We start from the raw sequence: 21,964 nt of genomic DNA, 5'->3' as shown, positions 1-21,964 counted from the left end.
CACCCTCCACTTAGACTACAACCTTAAAAAAATTCCAGTAGGGGCTTGTTGGTTATACAATGCTGACGCTTTAGTTGGCATGTATTGAGACGCACAGCAGGATGAGCACAAGTTTGGACACAAGGCGTGAACTAACAACTGTTTTATTCCAGCACGAGCGGTGGTACAATTATAGGTACGAGTGGTCAAGAAAAGCACGAATGAGCAGACAGTTCAAAGCATATGAACAAAGATTACGTGCAGCTCCCAAAAAGCTCGCGCGGCCTTTCGCTTTGACACATTCTCGCATAAGTGCGATCTCGGTACGCGAGGGCCCATGTGCAAGTGCCCCTTTCTAATTGTATCCCCGAAACGAGTCGATCATACGCATATAATGTCTGAATAGGGTGGTCAGTCATGCAGTTGTGGGATCTTTTGGAGTTGGACATCATTTTTATTCACGCGCCTCGCTTTGCTCGTTCAACGATACATGAACAGTATTTCAACGTTTAGAGAGAGCTACAGCGACGGCATGCGTGCTACCTCGAAAAAAAAATGCATGCTCTGTTCAGCGACCATGCTAGTTTGCTGTTCTTCCCTACAATGCCCCGCACATGGAAACTCCTTTGGTTTACGTCGGGGGAATTTACCGGCCCCTCCACATCTGAGAGGTCTGTCATGAAGCTGACGTGTGTGCGTGACACCACTGCCCGCATTGGTCGGAGTTGCGTGTAGAGCCGCCGTCCTATGAGAGCTCAATATACGGCTAGTGAGATTTTCTTTCTCTGCGCCCCTGCGGAGAATTGCGCAACACAGTATTTCTGTTTTCTTTTACGAAAGGGGGTCCGTAGTAGGTGGTTTACATGTAATGTTCCACCTGGTGGGGAAAGCCTATTTTATCGATTTCGCGTGGGGGAGGAGCAGGAGGGGTAGCCATTCAGTTAAACATAGATCTGCATGAAAGCCTTTACGTCCCATTAATTATAGTTGGTTGCGTTAAAAAAAGGAAACCAGGCTAAAGAGCATGTGTTCGTAGACTAATAGGACACGAATTTTCGCAGGGATATATTGTAAGTAAAACTGAAGAAATATCAAGGGATTAAAGAAAATAATGCGTAGCTGAAAGCCATCTCTTAGGTTTACTTTTGCTGGCCATTTTGTTAGGCTGTTACGCGAGCCGACTGTCGCCTAACATAGTTACAGTGCAGATTACGGCTAGAGACTGCATTGGTGGGTCTTCGCTTATCTTTTTTTTTGTCGCCAGTAATTACCACTTCTGTGAAGGCCCAAAATATTTTTTTCGTTAGCTCGAAATCCCATTTTCTTCTGTCCAGCACAAGCTTTCCTTGGAAAGGGCCTTGGCAGTCCAGGGCACGTAGCATAAGACAGCGAGTTCTCTCTACCTTCAGCACGCACCGAAATTGAACGCATCGCTGCAGCGGAGAAGTGCACTCGCAGCTTTATTCATAAAAGACGCGCGGGACTTGAATGCGAATTCACTTTTCGCGTGCCTCTCGCTACTCCGCCCAGCCCTCGCCGAATTCGCGTCGCAGACAAAATGAAAGTTCCGGAAGCGTGCCTGAAGAAGACGACGACGAAACCGCTGCATTCTTACCGCCCACATCTTGGCCGATCCCCCGCAGTGAGTGTGCGCCGCCCTAGAAGGCAAATCAAACAATACGCTGCGCCAGTCACGTCGTTTCGGTGCCGATGTGCCTTAATCTTACTCGTGCATTGTGCCGAAAATGTGAATTACGCCAGCCCCGCAACAACTAGGCACGACGAAGATAAGCACGGGGCGTGTTAGCATCTGTGTCCTCCTGCACCGTTTCTGGCAAGGCAGCACAGGACTGAAATTTAGACAATGATAAAACTAAGCTAACCAAAGAGCTTCAGCTGTCGCATATGCTTGCTTATCAGTTCAATGTGAAGGATTCGTGGGTCGAGCGTAGCCCGAAAAGGCCAAGATTATAGCAGTTGCGGGATGTAAAAAAATTTATTCACTGTTATTGGCAACAACTAAAACGAGTATTGGCAGTCTTGCATCATGCATTTAGTTGTGTTCTATTAGCAGGGTCTTGTGCACAGTTGTCCCATGACGCCCATTCCTGAATGCCGCAATACCTCTGAGGCGGAAAACATGCCATGGCTCGCATGTAGCTCCAGCTTCTACCTAAATCGAATACGAACGGAAATTCGCGGAGAAAGAAAAAAAGAGTGTGTAATTGCAGGTATGAATATGCTTGTCAGGTCACAAATATTTATCAAAGCGAAACTACATTGAGAAATGGTAGACACTTCACCGACTATACGCATCATAGGCCCCTACAGTATTCCACGGTCTTCAAGGCCTAGCGGTTCTCGCTTCCTAAATAAGCGCGATTCTATAGGTCCCACATTGGTGGAACCAAGGTATATAAGTTACGTCCCTGAATTGTCGAATCCTAAAGTAGTTCGAAAAAGGGGCACATGCTGCGACACGTTCATACAGTTTAAATGTAACATAGCATTCGCTTCTTTTCAGTAGCACCTTGTTCAAAGCGAATAGCACATTATAGCGTATCTACAAAGCCAGCGAAAACGCGAAGGCCGAAACTTGGTTCACAATGGTTTACCTGTCGAAAGATCTTGCCTTTCCTACCAATAAGTCAGGCACGGTTTCAACCATTATCAATGCATCTTGTAGATGATACCACGCTGATTTCACACTTTTGCCCTAGAAGCTTCTTCTCAGTGAAAAACCAGCTTGGTAAAATTCGGAGTACGTGATCACAGAAGTTTGGGATTGTCGACTCTTAGTGAATTCCGCTAAATGTGGCAAGCAGAAAGAAAAGGCAGGGGCGCTACATAGCAAGGCGTTTCATTTCCTCTGTGTCCTGATGAGGACAAATCAAAACAAGCTGATTTGATTGATGAGGTTCAATGTTCAAAATCAACGGAGGGCCTATGAGCAACGCCGTAGACGAGAAAACCGCATTAAATTTGGTAACTTGGTTTTCTTTAGCTTGCATCCAGACATTGTACGCGAGCACTGTTGACATTCCCTCCCACCGAAATGCTGCCAATGCAGCTGGAAAGCGAACACACCGCTCCGTGTTCAGCAAGAGAACGCCACAGCCACCGGACGGCCACAGCGGGTACGGGAAGCAATCTGCGCAGGTGGGCATACTTACTTCGCTAAGTTCTGGCGGCGCCTAGTGGAGCACATTCAGCGCATATAGGGAACTTTCCAACTCTAAAGCAACACACGGCGGGTCACCAGCGATGACGTACGTCTCGTCAACGAGCCGTTTGTACAACAAAGTTAATCTTTGTCGCTCTCCACAAGTCACTGAAAGTAGACCGACGCGCCAGCAAAATACCAGGCCCTATGTTCTAATCGCTTCATCAGGCAGTACACCTTGCTCCTTATGAAAGGCAGCGCCACGTGAAGAAGTCGAGATTATTGCGAAACCTCCTTTGTTCAGAAATAATGGCACAGAAACAATACGAACGCCGACCGAGGTGATAAAAGAAATGATTGAAAACGATATTTATCCCCCTGCACGGCAACCTTGATCCCAATTTCCTGTCTGGTGTTCCTTTGTATTTAGCGTCGTTGAAGCGTAAGAAAACACTGTTGTCCATTGACTTGATTATATTCAATAACTCACTGCATGATGTAGCGCTGAAAGATTTAGAAAAATACCTGTCGGAAGAATCGTTCTGATTCCGCATAAGATGGATGATATCGATAACCAAGCGCACTTTCTGCTCACAAGCGATCTGGCCATCTGCATTCCTGCCTTTATTGAAGAAAAATTGCCACAACGTGAGCGTTCCTCGTGCAGGGCCATGCAGTAGAACGTGGGAAGCGTGTTGGTTTTTGAAGTTTGCCCAAAACCAACTATAATATCACATGTGGTGCATATTGAGGGATATATGTATTTTTTGCATAACAATGACGCTACTGCACGATGAGTTTTCTCTAGCTGCCTTAAAGAAAATTTGAGGTTAAGATTAAGGTAAATTTTGGTAATATACGATGGTTATCATAGTCGAGACTAAACATTGCGCTACCGGAAAAAAGAGGCACAAATCAGTGAAGAGAGGATGACAGGACACATGTTAGGCTTTCAGCTGGTGCCTTATTTTGCACTTAGCAAAGACATATTCAGTGAGGGGAACGTGAACATATAAGCAGGAAACTGGCCTAGGCTGCCTGTTCCCATCGCTTGCCTAGTGTGTTTATTAAGTGCAATGTAACGTGCAAGTTTTGAAAGATTCGCGCGTTTGTCCTGTGGTCTTTGCTGGTTGGTGTCTGTTTCTCGCAGAACAATGTTTAGCCTCAACACGAACAAACTGGTCTCGCTCTTCAGCTTCATCAAAGTAAACCTAGTTCTCACGGAACGGATCAACAACATTGTCAACTGAAATTACTGGCATGAACAGCCATCAACTTCTGCAGCACCAAGTTAGAAACAGGCGTAGATTCTATGAGAAACTAAACGCCTTTCGGTTAAGTATAAAATATATGAGTTGCTAAGCTTGTTATTTTTTGCACGCGCAGGCCCGCATCACCAATGCAAATGCGATGTTTTTCTCTTCGAAGTTAGAACTGTGGAAATTCATAAAATAAATTTTAGGGGAGCTCTTGCGAGAATCTGAACCGTGTGCGTAGAATATGTGTGTTGATTTAGAATTTACCAAGGCTTGTGTGTGCTTTAAGCGAGTGGAGTTTTGTATACTTCAAAAAGCAATCCCTGGAAGGGTCAAAAGTGCGTAAAAGTGTGATCAGAATAGAAGTTTCCAAAACGCAGTGACAAAATCTGCACACAAGGGTAGTTGTTATCCTCTGAATGCCAGGCTCGTGCAAACGGATGCTAAACGCACTCTCGACATTACAGAGCAACGAACGTGGGTTCGATAGTTGGGCTGCTGCAGCAGTGTAATCTTTCGCTCCCTTTCATGGATTGGTTCAGCGACTGGTGATGCATTGTGACCTACGTGATGATGCGTTCCGTGATTAAGAAGCGCTTGCTTAGTAACATCATGTGTCGCATCGTATTATGTATATCGCTTAGTGCTGGAGCTGACAAAGTAAGTCAGTTATCGCGAATATCTGAATCCATTCTCTGAAAACAATTTGGGCATGCAACCTCGCGGTTGGGAATTTTCCATGAAGTAGAGCCGAGTAGAGTGTTTCCCAAGTGTTTTGGAAAATTCGCCGTCGTCTCTTTGATGGATCCCAGCACGAGTAGACACCCTCGGGAGGACTGTCATGAGCAAACGTGGACGCACATATAATGGTACTGGACATGACATGGGCAGAAGAAAGTCTTTTCGGCTCCTCAGTCGTCAAGCAAGGTGGCGCCAAAAGTTCACGAGGACGCTTCTCACCTGTTCCCGATGTGAGGAACGCTGACACCGAAGACACTGGCACAAGGTCCGCTAGCCCGGAGTTTTGCGCCTCTTTTGTGCACATCCTGCAACGGTAACGCGCTTTTCCCGGCAGATAATTGTGCCAGTCTTAACTCTTGACCATTCCGCAAGCTTGAATGAATGCTCGCAGTGCTAACAACAGTTCATGCGGTGTGTTGCGCTAACGAGCCTCGACTATTGCACCAAAAGTTGCCACAGCCTTGATTATAATGTAATGTTCAGTGCTTCAGGTTAAAGACCGCTAAAATAATATGTTCGTGTTTTGCCATATGTGTAAAATGGTGCTGTGGACACTTTTCTTTTTCATAGCACATGTAAAATCAGGCGCGGGGTGCGTGGACTACTCGACGGGTCTTGTTAAATGGGCGAAGCAAGAGTGGCGGGATAAATTGAGACAACCCATGGCGTGGTCCTCGACCCGCGACCTGCTGCCATGTGGTGATGAAGAAAGGGGGTCGTACCCTTGCACGTTACACAATGTGCGTGCGAGGGTCGCGATTCAATGACATCGGGAGGCGAAGGCGACACCATCGGCGACGTAACTGAACTATGCACGAAAACGAGCGCGCAGTCACACTTCGCTCGCCGTGGAGTCCGGGATCAGCGCGACGGGTTTGCCTTCGATGGTGATGAAGTTGACCACACATGACTCTAGCTGATCGTCTTGCTCAAGCTGTTCCTCCAGCTGCTCGTCTTGCTTGTCGACGTCGAGTTTCTGCCCCTTCTCTCCGTCGCCAGCGTCCGCCGAGCCGCTGTCGATGGGAGCGATGGGGCCAGGCTCACTTGCCGTGCGGCCGCTCTCTTCGGAAGGCGGCGCGTGAGCGTCGGCCTTCTTGGGGCGCTGCTGAAGGCTCGTGGCCGCGTACCAGGCGAGCGCGGCGCAGCAGCCTACGAGACCCGTTGTGGCCAGCAGGAGAGCCAGCGCCATGCTGCCCGTGACGTGGGTGCCTGGGAGAGAGAAAGACGGCGAAGCGTTGAGGAAGCATGTCCCTTCAGCTACCCTTACCAGGGCGAATTTTGCAGTGATGGCTCTAATAGCGCCGGAAAGGCGACACACTGACCGTTGGCGTCACTGTCGAGCGTGGTGCTGCTGCGTTGCTCGGCGGCGATGCGCGAGTCGCGCACGTTGCTGTCCTTGTAGCGCTGGTAGGTGAACACCTCGTTCTGCTCAGTGCTCGTCTCGAGCCGCGCGTTGGCCAGCAGCAGGCCGCCCGGTACCTTGGTGTGCGTCGCCACGTTGCTCTTCTTCTTGCCACGGACCACGGGAAGGTTCACCCTGCAAAAGGCCGACGTGCCATTGCCATTAACAGAGCCCTTGACGGTACAGCTATATGTGAGCACTGGCATGGCTTCAAGTCGTGTGTCTTGTGGCGCTTTCTGTCGGAGCGCTTTAGTCACGCGATTAATTAACTTGTGGTACCCTCAGGCCGAGAGGTATTATTGCAGAGGGGAGTGTGTACATACGTAGAAACGCATGATTCAGGCTCTGATGGGTTCTAGCAAAAGCAATACAAAGGAATGAATGGCTAAAAAGGTATAAAAAAAAAACACGGACGCAGACCTCTTTATTAATGGGCAAAACTCCGCATTGGGAAGTGTTTCATTACATAACTATAGAGGGATATATGATGGTCGACAACGGAAGCTGCATTTCGATGGGAGCGAAATGCACAAACGCTCATGTACTTAGATATATAGACGCCCGTTAACGAAGCCCAGGTGGTCAAACGTAATCCGGAGTCCCCGTCTACGGCGTGCTTCATAATGAAATCGTGCTTTTGATGCCTAAAACCCCAGAATTCAATGGCTTGATATGTGTTTTAATTCTGGGGTTTTCCGTGCCAAAAACCGAGATTTGATTATAAGGCATGTGCAGTGAGGGACTCCCGATTAACTTTGACCAGCTAAGTTTCTTTAACGTGCACCCAATGCACGGTACTCAGTCGTTTTTGGATTTTTTTATATGACGGCAGCAGTAATTTATGGAATGACATAGCGTAGCAGAGTGTGGGCGTAAGCCAGTTGGTGATTCATGATTTTGGGAAGTTACCGCAAGCAAAACCCCAGAATTGAAGAAAGGGACAATAGGAAGCGGTTTCCTTTCTTCAAGTCTCGTGTTTATTGCGGTAACTTGTCAAAATCAAGATACATCGCGGATGATTCTTTTTTTCTACCATTTGGCATGACTTCGTAGAGACACAAAACTGCGACTTGGTTTTTGGTTTCCTGATTGTCGGCTGCGTTGTTTACTAGTCACACATTTCCTTAGGGTACTCCAGAGTTTACATTTGCAAATTGACCATTCTGTCTCGTTTTCTCATGCATAACGTTCGGATTAAGTCACAGGGATGTACGCGCTTTTATCAAGATTTTCTAAGTGCTGCAAGCCGATTGCTACAATCAATTTGTGTGTGTTTTATTTCATGCTTTTTGATTCATGCTCGCCGACCAATTTCTGTAATTATTTTTTTACTTTTTTACAGATTCAATTAAGCCTTTTCACGGTGTTTGCTTTTCAGGAATGCTAAATTACGCAAATGAAATTTATTCACTTTATCATTTTGATTTATATACCAAATTCTTAAAAGATCCTTCATAATGGCTAGGAGTCGTGAGATGAAATAATTTTAAAAACTGAAGCGTCAAGAAAAAGAAAAGAAGGACTGACACCAGAAACGCATAGTAGGCACGGACAGGTAAATAAATAAACTCACATAAACGTATACTTACGCACAGTATAGTTAACCTTAATATTTCTAACCATTAAGGCTCACAAAATTGATTTATGGGCATATTAAACAATTTAGATTAGAGGTCGGCTGCTTTGCCATATTGTGGGTAGGGGGGGTATACTTACGAGGCTGTGATTGTGTAAGTGTCCGGCAGGAAACTGCAGACGACCAAGTAGCGGCGCGTGTTGTGCGTGATTATGTCTCGGTTCTCGTGGACGATGATGTTCGTCTCCATCTTGGACCCGTTCTGTAAAAAAAAAAAGAAAGAAAAGAAGAGGGCAACAAGCAGACACAAAGGTTGATTAGATTAGATTACTAAAATTCATTATTATATTTATACGACAATTAGAAGGCATTGTGCTTTCAACGAATAACGCTCTCGCTTTGACAACACATGTATAGTCTCGCACGTACAGCCCTCGATCTCACCGTTCAGGCGATTGCAGGTAGCGGCAATGAGAGTCTGTCGCCCGCTAAGGCAATTTATCCAAAAGGGCGTTAAGGCTAGGTCACAGAGTTGAAATCCGGTTTATTCCTGAGCGCCAGCAACAGGTAGCGAATTAACCGAAAGGAAACGAAGCTTTGCTTTGTCAATACTTTGCTAGGGAAGAGGCCTGTCTGTAGGCCACCGGTTGTCGCTCTCAGGTATATCGAAAGAAGCGTTTCTTTCAAGAAACCAGTGAAACGCAGAGCAATCTTATCTTGCTTCGTCTGCGTACAACACTCGCTTTTTAAAAAAAATCTAAGGCGCGCTAAATATACCGAGTATGGGAAAGAAAATAATTTCGCATACCAAAAATGGCTTGTTTATATACATTGTAACAGATAGGCATCCTTCCAAGAAACCTAAATATTCCTGTTAAAATAAAGAAAATGATGGTTGCAGTTCAACCAACACGTTGATTTGGCTCAGTGATCTTTGCGAAACAATCATTGCCAGGCATAGTATAACCAACGCGTACGACAGTTGGATTGGTGCGATTGTATAGAAACAGGCGGAGGCCCGTGTCTATTATGGTGTCTTATCGTGTCTATCATGTCTATTATCGCGTTATCGCGTATTATCGCGTCTAACCAAAATTTTAGAATCCGTATCGGCAGGCCTCGTTCAAATAATAGAGAAATAGCCGCGATAGTAAAAAATGCGTGTACTGACCACCAGTCGACTTCCGCAGCGCTTGTGGTCGATGTCGAGCGTGTACGCGTCCTGCGGCGAGCCGGGGTCGCCGAACAGCAGGCAGGCGTCGTCGCTGCTGTCCTCGACGGCGATCTTGCCCCCGAAGAAGGGACCTGTGCTGACGACCACGCGGGAGGCGTTCGCCAAGCACCGCTCCGCCCGCGCAGAGACTGCACGGCCGCGGAGAAACAGTCGGGATGGCGGCGCTCATATATGGGGTCGGTTAGCGCGCACGTTCTTAAAATCATAAGCCATTACACTCTGTGAAGGTGGTGTACCAGCGGAGCTGCTTAGCACATGACACGGAGGTGACCCGTAATTTTGAACGAAGGTACGAACTCTTTGTTGTCTTGATCGGTGGTCATTATTTCACTCGCAACTGCAAGCACCATTCTTCGATAATGTTAAATAGATCCACGTACGCAGCTGGGTGGTCGGTTGAGCCGGATCGGTGTGGCATCGCAACGGATGTGTCCGCAACACGGAACGCGCACATCGCTCCCTTTTCGCTAGCGACACATCCACGGTGAAATTACTGTGTCATCGCAGCTAATTCACGCAGAGTGAATAGCCATCAACCTTACGAGACTATGAGTCATTGCATTTTTTGCTTGCTTACGGGAGTGTGAGGTGGTGGTAAGAACTTTATTGAGATTCTGCTCAGTTATGATTTGCAGGCCCGATTCATAGGATGGCCCCTCACGAGGAGCGACCCTTTCAGCCCAGGCAACGAGGACTTTTTGTAGTTTTTGATCCGGGGGTATGAGCCATTGCTCACGGGGGTATGATCCATTGATGATAGTTTTTGACATGCTGTTCTGTATGTTGTATACGCGATTAGAGAGAGCGAAGTGGTTCTTGTGGGGAAGGAGGAAAGGCTAGCACTATCTTCTGCAACCCATGCGGGAGCACGGCTCAGCGCCAGCAGGGTGGGGGAGCCTAGAAAGAATTTAAGCCCTGTTCGCTTTACTTTTCCCCCTCACATGGAGATCAATCACTTGTTTGCTCAGGGCTAGGTAAAAATTACGCTTAATGTAGGTGCTAGCAGTTTCTTTTTGCATTCATTACACTCGAATCTTAACATACCGAAGTGGCTTAACGACACATTCTGCGTCATGTAGTCTATGCTTCTAAATGTTCGAGTTCATAGTAATTTTCAACCCACTGCGTTGGTTCATGGCTATTGTTTTCTGTTGCTGCACGCTGATGACGAAGTCGTGGATTCGGTTTCTCACTGTGGCAGATACATTCAGATGAAGGCGGAATGCAATAACGCTTGCGTCCTGATCTTCCGGTGCATGGGCTAACGAACCCCAAATGTTCAAAAGTAACCTGGAGCCATCGCATATATACAACATCTATAGTTGCCCCTATGTGGCTGTGGGATCACTAAACCCGACGTATGAATGAATCATGGAACGTTTTAACACGGCACGCTGAATGTTAGCCATGCAAAGAAATAAGAAGATCGAACAGAATGCCGTAAATTCCACGCTTTTGACAGTGCATGGAAGGAAGGGGGGGGGGGAGGCAAAATGTGGTATTTGCCCGCTTCCCATTTCTGAAAGCAGGCACTGTCGGCTGCGTAATGACCAATCCAACAAAAGAACAGCTGAGAGCATTACTCAAGTATTATTGCGCAACAAAAATACACGGACGTAAGAGCAGAAGACACACCAAGCGCAAACTTTCAACTAAATTTATTGTAGCACTGAATCGATTTTATACATGTGAAGATGTGTAGACTGCACATGCGCTTACATGAAAACGAACTGCGCATTCGTATAACATAGTTATGAGTCACGTGATGTCGCCTCCAAGAAACTTACTTCTTTTTCTGTGAGAGCCAGTGAAGGAAAATATATAATAATATTTGGGGTTTTACGTGCCAAAACCACTTTCTGATTATGAGGCACGCCGTCGTGGAGGACTCCGGAAATTTTGACCACCTGGGGTTCTTTAACGTGCACCTAAATCTAAGCACACGGGTGTTTTCGCATTTCGACCCCATCGAAATGCGGCCGCCGTGGCCGGTGAAGGAAAACTAACACACTTATCACCCAATTTTGCAGTCATCTGCGCTTCAGTTATTTCACAAATGAGCTGCGTGCTGCCAAGAGACACGATCGTGCATTCGTCCTCGATAGGTTTGCAGCCATGATCGCGACAATGAATCGCCAAGAACCCACCGGTGCCATTTTTTACGTTGTTGCGGTGTTCGCGGAGCTGATCATTGAGTCTACGCCCAGTGGGTCCGATATATTGCTTCCCACATGAAAGCGGGAGGTTGTAAACAACCCGGTGAACACACTCGACGAACTTTTTTCGGTGATGCTTAGTGCACTTATCGGACGGGTCGGCATTTGGATCAGTCAACTTGCAAAGCTTGTCGAGCTTGTTGGGAGCAGAAAAAACAACTTTTACGTTCCTCCTTTGGGCTATCTTTTTCAAGTTATGGGATATCCCGTGCACGTAAGGTACGACACTTACTTTAGGGCGTTTGCCGGGAGGGGCATCGGCAATTGACTTCTGCGTGTTGGATCGCGCCTCTCTTAAAATGCGTTCCGTGACCGACACTAGCACCTCCTTAGCATATCCAGCCAAGGACACACGTCGAGTTTGCTTTTCAAAACTTACGTCCACTACATGGCAGCAAGACTTGCTAAGGGCATTCTTGAAGCAAGTTTGTGCTTCAAGAATGCCCTTAGTAAGTACTCACCCAGGTCCTCACGAGCATGTGTACACAAGCAAGGCCAGCAAGAAAACTAACTTCATCCGGGAAAGAAGGCGTCTGCTTCCGTGAAAGGGTCCTTCCGCTAAAAGGGTCCTTCTGCCAAAAGGCAGGATATTTGTCAATAGGAACGCTGCCCGAGCAGATCAAAGACCGCTATCAATGTGCGCGCACGTTCGGCACGTGGCTGACCCGGGACGCATTCAGAAGCTGACGCATTTGAACTGCGCCTACCATTTCTCGTTCGCAAACTAGACTCTGACCCGAGCCCAGCGACTCGCGCAGTCCGAAAGCGTTGCCGGGCTTCCTAAATTAAGTGTTTGCCGGCGGCCTTGAATTGTCTATCGCGTGGTGTTTAGTCCACGTGCCGGCTGTCGTGCTATCGTGAGGTGCGAGCAGACACCGATAAGAGGTTTTTCAGAATAGCGACCTTTTCTTTATGAAAGGGTTAATTAAGTTTGAATTTTATGTGTTTTATTTCAGGAGGGAGGCTCAATGTTTATTGCCTGTGAAGCCGCGCCCCCTGGTGGCAATCAGGGAATTTGGCACATTCGCATGAAGGCGCCAACAAACCTACTTTTTAGTAGAGAATTAGCGGCACGGAAAACTACTCTGGCCCGATTTAAATTGCTTCGTGTAGAACATAAATAATCTGAATTGATAATCCACTTGTTCTTTAGAACAGGCCAACAACTAAGATTATTCGACAGAAGAAAAACCGCCATAAAAATGGAGCAAGTCAAACCGTTACACGCTAAACAACTTGTCAGCAACCATTTTCAAGAGAAGTATATTTACCCCTTTCTGCCACTCTGTATTGCCGAATAGAAAACATCTTGGGCCAATGGGCGCGTTCAACTGGGCATGCGCTGCTCAGTAGAGACAGAGAGAGAGAGAGAGAGAAGTACGAAATGCGCGCATATAAAGACAGACAGAAATAGAGGCAAGAAGTCAGCAAGTCGGGAACGTAAAATAGAAGCAGGCTACGCACAGAGTAACAGGGTAGCTACAGGGCTACAGATAAGTGACAGAGTTGGCAACAAAAGAAGCCGAATGAGGGTAATTGCGTGACCAATCGCGGGCATTGAGCCATAAGTTTTCTAGCACAGCAGCCACAAGCTCTAACTCTTAGGCCATGATATATACATGTATATGTATAATCTACGATGAGGACGACGAAAGCAAAGCCACATAGAAGGAGCTTGACTAGTCCAGCGCTGTTTACGAATACAATATTACTCATTGTAACAGCTAGCCCTTGAAGAGCGAATTTAGCCATAACATTATACTCATACATAAGGTATAAACAGATGAACGTAGTTCATCGTTGGAAAAATAAACAAGAATATGTTTTAACGTGTGAGAAGAAGCTAAATGACTTGTTGCTGGGCCAGCTGGTGCAGTTTACTGTACAAACTTTTCAATGGCGCGGCGCGAGTGTGTTTCCCGTTTTTTGTGTGGTGTTTGCTTCCCGGCTTTGAGAACAGCTCAAGAAGCCGCCATACTTATAGACTACAAAACCAAAATGTTCGTAATGCGCCTGCACAGAGAAAAGATCAGTAGCCGACGATTTGAAACCTACGTCGTTCTGTGCACTACAAACTATGTCGTATTTATGGTTTTCCACGTGCTTTCAACGCACAGGTTTCTTTCCCAAGTGGTCCGATCCGGAAGAAATTTGATCGCCAGGCCGGGGTGCTTGTACTGCCCAACATTGTCGGATATTCCAACAATGCGGAATATCCAACCTAGACGGAAAATGAGAATTTGTGCCAGTGCTATGTGTAAACAATGTGTCTTTATTTAGCATGCTTTGGCCGTGCTTCCAGGACACCAAAGAGACAAGAGGGATATCGAAGCTGGAATTCGGTCTAGTCCGTGGGTCGGGTGCTCGCCGAGGATTCCGCATGCCGGGGGTGTGTAAGATCGGGTAAAATTGTATGCGAACGCCCCCTGGCACGCTCCTGCCTCGGCAGCCCCAACGGTCGAACCACTCTGCGTCCGGTTTTGACCCCCACCGCCTGCAGCCCCTTGGGTGCGCCGCCTGCTTTATTACGATCTCAAGTGCTCTCCTGGTGCCTCCGTATGCCGGTTACATGTGCCTTTCTGGAGCAGGAGCTGTGAAAAATCTAATTCTCTCCCGGTGATAGTGGTGAACAATATCGCCAGATTCCAGCGATAGGAATGTTCAACGTGGCAAAGTGTCAAATGAGACTGAAGGTCCAACCGAGACGGAATATCCAAACGAGACGGAAGTCCAACGAGCCTGAACTTTCACCGAGTATGAATGCCCACTATTACGCATTCCGTTTTGTTAGGCACTGAGGCTCGTTATACATTCAGGCCGCAAGCGGGTGCTCCGCGGCAGTGTTAATCGAACACAGGACCTCCAGCAGTCGAGACTGGCACTCTACCACGATGGCACAGCAGCGGGAGGTCGTGGGTGCAAAACCCGCTGAAGGAATAACTGCTGCCATTCACAGTGTCATATCTGTTATGGTTATGCCTCGCTAAAAGATACAGAAGCACTCACATCCCTTGGTGGTCATCAGTGTGTACTCAGAGGTGACCATCTGGAAGCGCCGGTCTTCCTCACCGGCAGCAGCGTCAGCCGGCAGCTGCCCTGAGCCGTACAGGATGGCATTCACGTCCGAGTCGCTTGAGAAGTCCGGCTCGACAGCCACGCTGTAGTTTGTCAGCAACCGAAGGTCTCCTGCGGAGCCGCATGTATTTTGAAGTGCATGATTATAACACCAGAATACATTTGCACAGTGCTTTATAACAAGGCAGGCGTAAAAGCGATGAAGGAGCCGGACCGCCAAGCACAAGCTATTTCCGATTGACCACCACTGTGAGCCTTAGGGGACATATGGATTAATGTACATAAAACCACAAAAATGAATTTATTACGAGGACACAGTACGCAAATGTTCCACGCTTTCTCATACGAAAGACACGTAAGAAATCAAATAATTATGCGTGGCTCTGCTATCGCAAACATCAGAGACCAGCGGAGCTGGGTGAAGGCGAGTAAAGTAGTACCAAACAGCCCACTGAGTCTAACTTTTACTGGGCTTGCCACAGCTCCGTTGGTTTGTGGTGTTTGCGACAGCACAGCCATGCATAATTTTTTTTTTCGCTGCGAAAAAGAGGACCGCCGAAGCGAGCACGTGGGTTTTTTTCGGAGAGCAATGACGTCACACCACCTGCGTCCCTGCGGCGCCGCTCCTTCTCCCTCGCTAGGCTCCACCCACCTTCACGGCGTCGTTATGCTGCGCGATGATATTTTTATACTCTGTTTTAAACTCTCTCTCAGCTCTTACCTCCAGCTCGGCGAAGCTGCGGACGTCAAGAGAAGCCCAGCGAGGTTCTAACAGCTCCACTGTAAAACACTTTCACAGCATATAGGAACGATACCGTATCATAAAACAAAAGGTCAAAGCATGTTTACATTCTGCATATTAAACATTCGGTCGCTACCAGCTGACCAGAACTTTGCGTCCCAAGGACGGGCGTGTTCATGCTTGTAATGTATTGTTTTGCTGATTATTTAATGGCGAATTTTTTGTTTTTAAAGATGAGAGCCCTCTTGCTACATTAACGTTGCGCTTATGCTCTAGTACTGAATAAAAATTACGATCAACACGGTGGCGTAAACTAGTTTGTTTATCAGCAAGGGAAAGGTGGGCAGAAGAAGAAAAAATACCCAGTGTTTGTTTCACATGTGTTTAATACTGTCCCCTCTATCTAATACCAGAAAAGAAGAAAACTTCATGTCTACAACACAAGCACGAGCCAGAAGAAAATAAATTTTATTAGTCAGGACGAAGACCTTTATTCTCGTATGTAACAAATTGTCTAAAAAGAAAATCAAGTACGTAATACAAACAGAGCCAAGAAGAAAATAAAGTTTTGCTAGTCAAGACGAAGATCTTTTATGTACTTCTTATACTTATACACCGAATTGTTTAATAAATCCCGAATTTGCTGTCCCGTTCCCTTGGCCGTGGTCCCGTGGTGGTAGAAATCCCCCTCCCCCCTTTTTTTCTTCAACATTCTCATTTGACATATAATTTATGTCCTATTCATCTTTATTTTAATTCGGCAGCCTGCGATACTTAGGTGCAGCAGGCATGGATTAAACCTTTCCATCTTTGATGTAATTTGACCGCCACCATTTTCTGTCTCCTCTACCTAAGCTCGTTGTAGCCATTGCTTGTTTCAGATTTTCCAGTCGGGAGTTTTAGACTACAAATGACAAATGACTTGCGTTTCGGCCGTTACGGCTTACGAGTTCCACTCAGCAGAATAAGCGTTCGGTCGCTACCAGCTGAAGCGTTGTGAACGAACTACTTCGTGAGATAAAATGTTTTAGTTAGAAAAGCAGCGCTGCTGCAACGATATAATCCACGTCTTATCGATTTTATGCGCCGCATCCACGCATTTGCCACACAAATCTGCGCCGCCGCTCCGCCCTTCTTGTGCGTAGGGAATAGCGTACAGGAGGGCTGCAAGAAAGGACGGCTACCGGAAGCAGCGTGCATGCAACGGGTCGCGCACAACACGATACAAACATGTGCGCCTTAAGGCGGAACCGCATGGCGCGATTTCAGGCGCGATTGACGCGCGGATGGTGGAACGCACGCGTCATTTTGACGCGTGCCCAGCATGTTCCGTGACGACATCGCGCCGCCGCGTGCTGCTGCTCGGAGTAGAAAAAAACGCGTCGCGCGGCGCGTCCACCAATCAGAGTTCAGGTAAGTCACGTGGCGTTTGGTCACGTGGCATTTTGGTTCTTTTTTTGCCACCAGATGGCCCTGCTCTCTGCGCATCTCGACGGAACCTCCTTGGCGGAATTTTTTTTTCTCGGCAGAACTGGCGCGCGCGTCAAGGAAAACGTGTGCTACCGTGATTTCGTTCGCGCATCGTGTTGGTTCGCGCATCGTGTTCACCTAAAATGAACAAAGCAACCTTCAACGAGGCCCTAATAACTAAACTGGAGAAGCGTCGCGTCTCATCGCTAATACTGGCAAGACAATTTGCTAATAATATTACCAGTGTGTGGTGTTCGCTCTCTTCTCAACCAGGCAGGCCGCACCCACATGTACCTCCTGACCCGCCTTTTTTCTTGCTTCAGTATCAGCATCCCCCTTAATAGTAGCAATCGCCTCTTCTGCTCAGTAGTAAGCGGCCGGCCCTCCTTTTTATATGTGAAGTTGTAAACAAGCAGTGGCTTCTCAGCATGCGGACGGTACATAGTCGCAGTTTCGCACACAATATTGCTGCGTGAAATTAAGCTTGATAAATACACTTCGGAAAGAAATGTCGCTGTCTAATTACACTCAGATTATTTTTATTGTAGTGTTCTGTAAGTTTAAGAGCATATTATATATGCGCTAACAGAGACAATACATGTCGTTGAGAGTTATGTTATCTGGCAAACCGGAAAACGCGGCGCTTTCGCGCCGCTCCTTTTTTTCGTACGGGTGCTCGCGCGTCGGCGGCAACGCGGGCGTTTGCCGCCCGTCGCGTTTTTCGCTCGCGAAAAACGCGCCATGCGGTTCCAGCTTTACGCCGAGCGCGATTGCTGGGAGCAGCAAAGCAGCAACCGTAAGCGCCGATTTCGCGAAACAGCGTGTGCTTAATAAGTGGCATCGAGAGCCGAGGCTGGATGCCTGTGCTTTGCGATGGGTTCAACTGTAAGATCGACGCTGGATACAACGGTGAGTTTCCTATTTTATGAGTCATAAATTAACAATCTATTAGCCACTGCCCGTGAAAAGGAAGAAGTAAAAACCTTCAGAAGTGTTTTGCAAGGTCGATTTGAACGGGTCGCGAAGCTTCAGGCAAAAAGCGGCCCAGAATCAACTGTCACCCACACCAGCAAGGGTGGTTATGAGAGCAGCGATTGAAGCGCGACTAGGTCAGGGGAGAAGAAACACTGTTCAAAAAAAAAAAAAAATGTTTCTTATTTAAAAACAAGACGCAACTTGATTTCATTCAACGAAAATAAAATTTATTAGCGACTTTATCTACATACCACACGCAAAAAAAGAAAGAAACATACCGCCCTTTTTTACTTGATTATTAACAAAAAAAAAAATGCCGGCTCTCTCGTAAACGAGAGTTTATGTAAGCATGAGATGGCTACCGGCAAAGCATATTGGTTGGAGATGATACTAGCCACAATCTTAAAATGGGTGTAAAAGGGTGCAGTGCATGTTCGCAACGGCACACCCCACCGCGCCACACCGCACCACGCCATACTGTGCATTGGTGTATATGGACCCAATAGTTTCCTGTCACAGACAGAACCTCATAGCAAGTCTCGGTCAAACAGCCATTCACGATGTACCGGACGCTACTGGGGCTACGCGCCGTGGACCGCACGGGCCGTTGACGTTGAGAAGAGCACAGACAACTCTGTCTCAGCGCCAAAGGATGACAGCCAAGTGTATGGTGCACTGTAGCTGCCTGTTGAATGCCGCTCTTGGAAATCACAAATAAAACTTCGACGCACTAGAAGTTACAGCTTAAGTGATGTTGTGAACGAACATTTGGAAGACCTCAGACGCAATATTTTTTGTAACTTCTTTAAGCAATAGCTAGCGTATGCAATGTGGTCTTGAGTAAATAAAAACCGATTCTGATTCTGACTCTGAGTGGTTGCGCGGATGTTGTTCTCGCAACTTGCCCGGATGTTCTCGTTTGAGTGCCCGGTTAACGGGTCTGGCTTTTGGCTCAAGACCGCTTGAAGGTCGCTGATAACAGGAACTAAAAAGATTTAATGCTTAATGCCACTTTTTCAGTGTCCGCTGAGAAAAAGGGGGTCGTTCACCCAGCTATCAAAAGCAACGAAATGCAGCTCTTGCAAGGTGCAGAAAGGTGCGCTCGCAAGCACAATTGCTACTATATGCCCCTTTCACATTTTGGGCTGCCCTAGAGCTGAAGGTATACGTACGGTGATCAGACGATCACAGTGTTGGTATGTCTCATGGCCAGTAAGTGTACGTCATCATACCACGAAATTCAAGCTTGAGTTGGGCGAGGGTGCCCGCAGCGCATTGCTTCCGTTATCGCGGTCAACCAGACTCCGACTCATCGCAGCACAAAAGTGGGCCGAGGGCAAGCTGCCAAACAACCAGTAGTTGATGCTATATTGATGCATAAGAAAGACCATTCAAGGAGACCTGGGAATCTTTATGTTATCGCGTACTTCGATGTGAAGTGGGGAATGCGGCCGCAGGATGCGGCCGGATTCCTCCGTGGCCGCGCAATATAGCCGCTGCGGCCGGACGGGATGCGGCCGCAGCGGCTATATTGCGCGGCCACGGAGCCCCGCTGAGTGGCATTGGCACGTCGCCGTGTTCAACTTTAAGTGACTTCACCGGTATGCGTCTTAGGAGCCTTTGTGGGCATGACATGGGCTCCTACGCTTCAGTTGCACTAGGCGCACATTTGTTTTCAACATTGCTTATCGTTACTGGAGTGCAGCATTATAAGTAATGCTTTGACGCAAATGCTTTGCTTCTTGATTAACCTACTAGAACAATGTTTGTAGACCAGGCACATGTTAAGAAAAATTTTTACATGCACAAATCAGAGGGTGTCCTTGTGATCCACGAACTAGCTACCGTTGGCTTATAGTGGTATACGTCTAGCGCCTGAACATAGTAATACCCTGTGTCGTCGCTTGCGCAGGACGCCCCGCGGGGCATTGTTCGTTGCACTTGAATAGGCCGCCTCGGAGATGCTAGTATTCACGTAAAAAACCACCTTCGCATATCAGAGCCTGATATCCGTGCTGTGCCTCGCGACAGCTGCATACAGAATGAAACTGGCTTGCGTTTATACTGGATATTTCAGAAGGCAGCTGTTGACTTCAGAGAATAAGAAGAAAGAAGGAACATTACGAACTACTGTTCGCTGATTCTGTTGAAAAGAGCTTCAGCTGAAGTAATCGAGTTTTGTCTTTCTTTTTTTTTCAGTCAAAGAGCCAGCAAAGACCTATTTACCTGCAGCAAAAAACTGGTGACTAGCACTGATATTTGCGCTATCTGAAGCGACCGTGCGGTGCTCGCCTAACGCCACCCACATGTGGTAATCGTTCCCATCTGCTGCACCATCTATACATACGGCCAGCTCTGGCAAACACCGCCTCGACTCGTGAAACATGCAGTCGCGTGCTAGTCTCACCGATTAGCGCCTCGTAACCAGACTTGGACGACTTGCGCAGTAGATCCAGGCTGCGGGGCGTTCCATCGCTGTCGTAAACAGCTTGAGGACCTCGTAAGCTTAGCCTCCTGAGTCGGCAGCGGGGTCCCGTCTTGGGCAGCCACGGTAGCAGTTCGCAGATCTGCACCCGGAACGCCGGCGGTTGCGGAAGGTGCCGGTACTGCCAACGCAGGCGCGCCGTCCGGTAGCTGGCCTGGGCCTCCAGGTGCTCCACATCTAGGAAAAATAAGTAGACCGGTTCTTTATACGCGTGTCTACTGTAAAAGGCAATGTCAACACATGCAGGAGTATTTTAGTAGAAACCAACATTTGCAGAATGCCCCGACCATTCTGGAACGTAAACCACTAGAATTCCCTATGCGCTATTGAACAGTAAGCACTTTAGAACACTTTTGCAGGATGTCCTGGAAGCGTACAACGTTTAAGAATTCTAGCAGATTCTTGATAGGATGCATGAGGATCTGCGAGGAGCACTTTCGAGTGAAACCTTCATTGAAAGGCACCTAGAATGGCATGTCTACGTGAACCTGGATCTTCCCCATTACTCAACATGAAAGCGGAAATAATGAGCAAGGTGTTACTGTTGAAACGGAACCTGCTACTTAGAAAGTCTTCTGCTGAATATGATATCACCTTCGCTTATGGCACTCTTCTCTCTCTCACACGCACACGCACGCACGCACGCACGCACGCACGCACGCACGCACGCACGCACGCACGCACGCACACACGCACGCACACGTTCAGCACACTCCCACATGTTTAATCGTATAATGTGAGAGACATACAAAGCGCTCGAAACATAACGTGGCATCTGTAAACGCGTATTTTAGGTATCTAAGGAGGTTTACAAGACACGTTTTGGGTAGCTCAAGATGTACGTCTGTTCTGTGTTTATGTGTTTGCTCAAAAATGCCAAGTACGAGCTGCATCGACGCCTGACGAGCGGGTGCAGAAGTTCTCAGTAACTGCAAGTTTAGGAAACACCATTGTAAATAATTTCCTGACCCTATGCTGCACTGTCGTGTTATAGAAGCGCGAACAGAATATTTAGACTGGTTACAAATAAGGCACGGATGTCCTAACCATAATTTAACAGGTTCTGGTGCTCACTTAGTCAAAAATGACCGAATAAATGCAGCACAGGAGCTTCTGAGAAATGTATGGCAACAGTGCATGTGAACGTTCTAGGATCTCGCTCCTGTAACTTAGCTTCCCGGCGTTCCGCCATGTACCACGCCAGAGTACACTACAATCTCTCGAATTCTATTTGAAAGACTATTTTATTGACATTCTTCAAGGTTATATGTGCTGCCACGACGCCCAATAGTATTTATTGCTTCCATCGTGGCTCGTCCTACTATGTTTTCATATTCTGCATTTTTACTTTTTTGCGTGTTTGGGAATATCAGCCCCACTTGCAACACCATCTAGAAGGGATGAATGGTGAATTAATACATTCCGTAATGAAGGAAAAGGTTCGTGAACGTGGTATAGTGTAGGCTAGTTTGTTCGTTAATAGCTGGCAGCAGCGCGAGGAACGCGGTGGTTGTTCACATGTGTTTGCGTGTGTTTCATATTTTCTCCTCTACACACTATTGTCGTTGTAATTTTTCTTTGTCTCCACTTCTCTAGTAGACATTTTCAGAATCCGGAACGCGAACGGCAATACGCTTGAGCCCACTTGAG

General features: G+C 47.3%; 1 protein-coding gene across 1 annotated transcript in view; it reads right to left on the bottom strand.

Annotated features, from left to right (window-relative positions):
- Window positions 1-3,747: 3,747 nt before the first annotated feature.
- Window positions 3,748-21,964, bottom strand: part of LOC142571535 (uncharacterized) — a 47,982-nt gene continuing 29,765 nt past the window's right edge. Inside the window, exons 3-8 of the mRNA XM_075679967.1 lie at window positions 20,237-20,491; window positions 14,574-14,753; window positions 9,289-9,479; window positions 8,258-8,379; window positions 6,462-6,676; window positions 3,748-6,348 (exon numbers count right to left, since the gene is read on the bottom strand). Coding sequence (XP_075536082.1) covers window positions 5,972-6,348; window positions 6,462-6,676; window positions 8,258-8,379; window positions 9,289-9,479; window positions 14,574-14,753; window positions 20,237-20,491 — 1,340 coding nt within the window. The 3' untranslated portion in view covers window positions 3,748-5,971. The remainder of the gene's footprint in view (window positions 6,349-6,461; window positions 6,677-8,257; window positions 8,380-9,288; window positions 9,480-14,573; window positions 14,754-20,236; window positions 20,492-21,964) is intronic.

Source organism: Dermacentor variabilis, chromosome 2, assembly GCF_050947875.1.
Source record: "Dermacentor variabilis isolate Ectoservices chromosome 2, ASM5094787v1, whole genome shotgun sequence".
In the NCBI taxonomy this organism is placed as follows: domain Eukaryota; kingdom Metazoa; phylum Arthropoda; class Arachnida; order Ixodida; family Ixodidae; genus Dermacentor; species Dermacentor variabilis.
The sequence above is the reverse complement of the archived record's forward strand: the minus strand, read 5'-3'. Positions and strand labels throughout refer to the sequence as shown.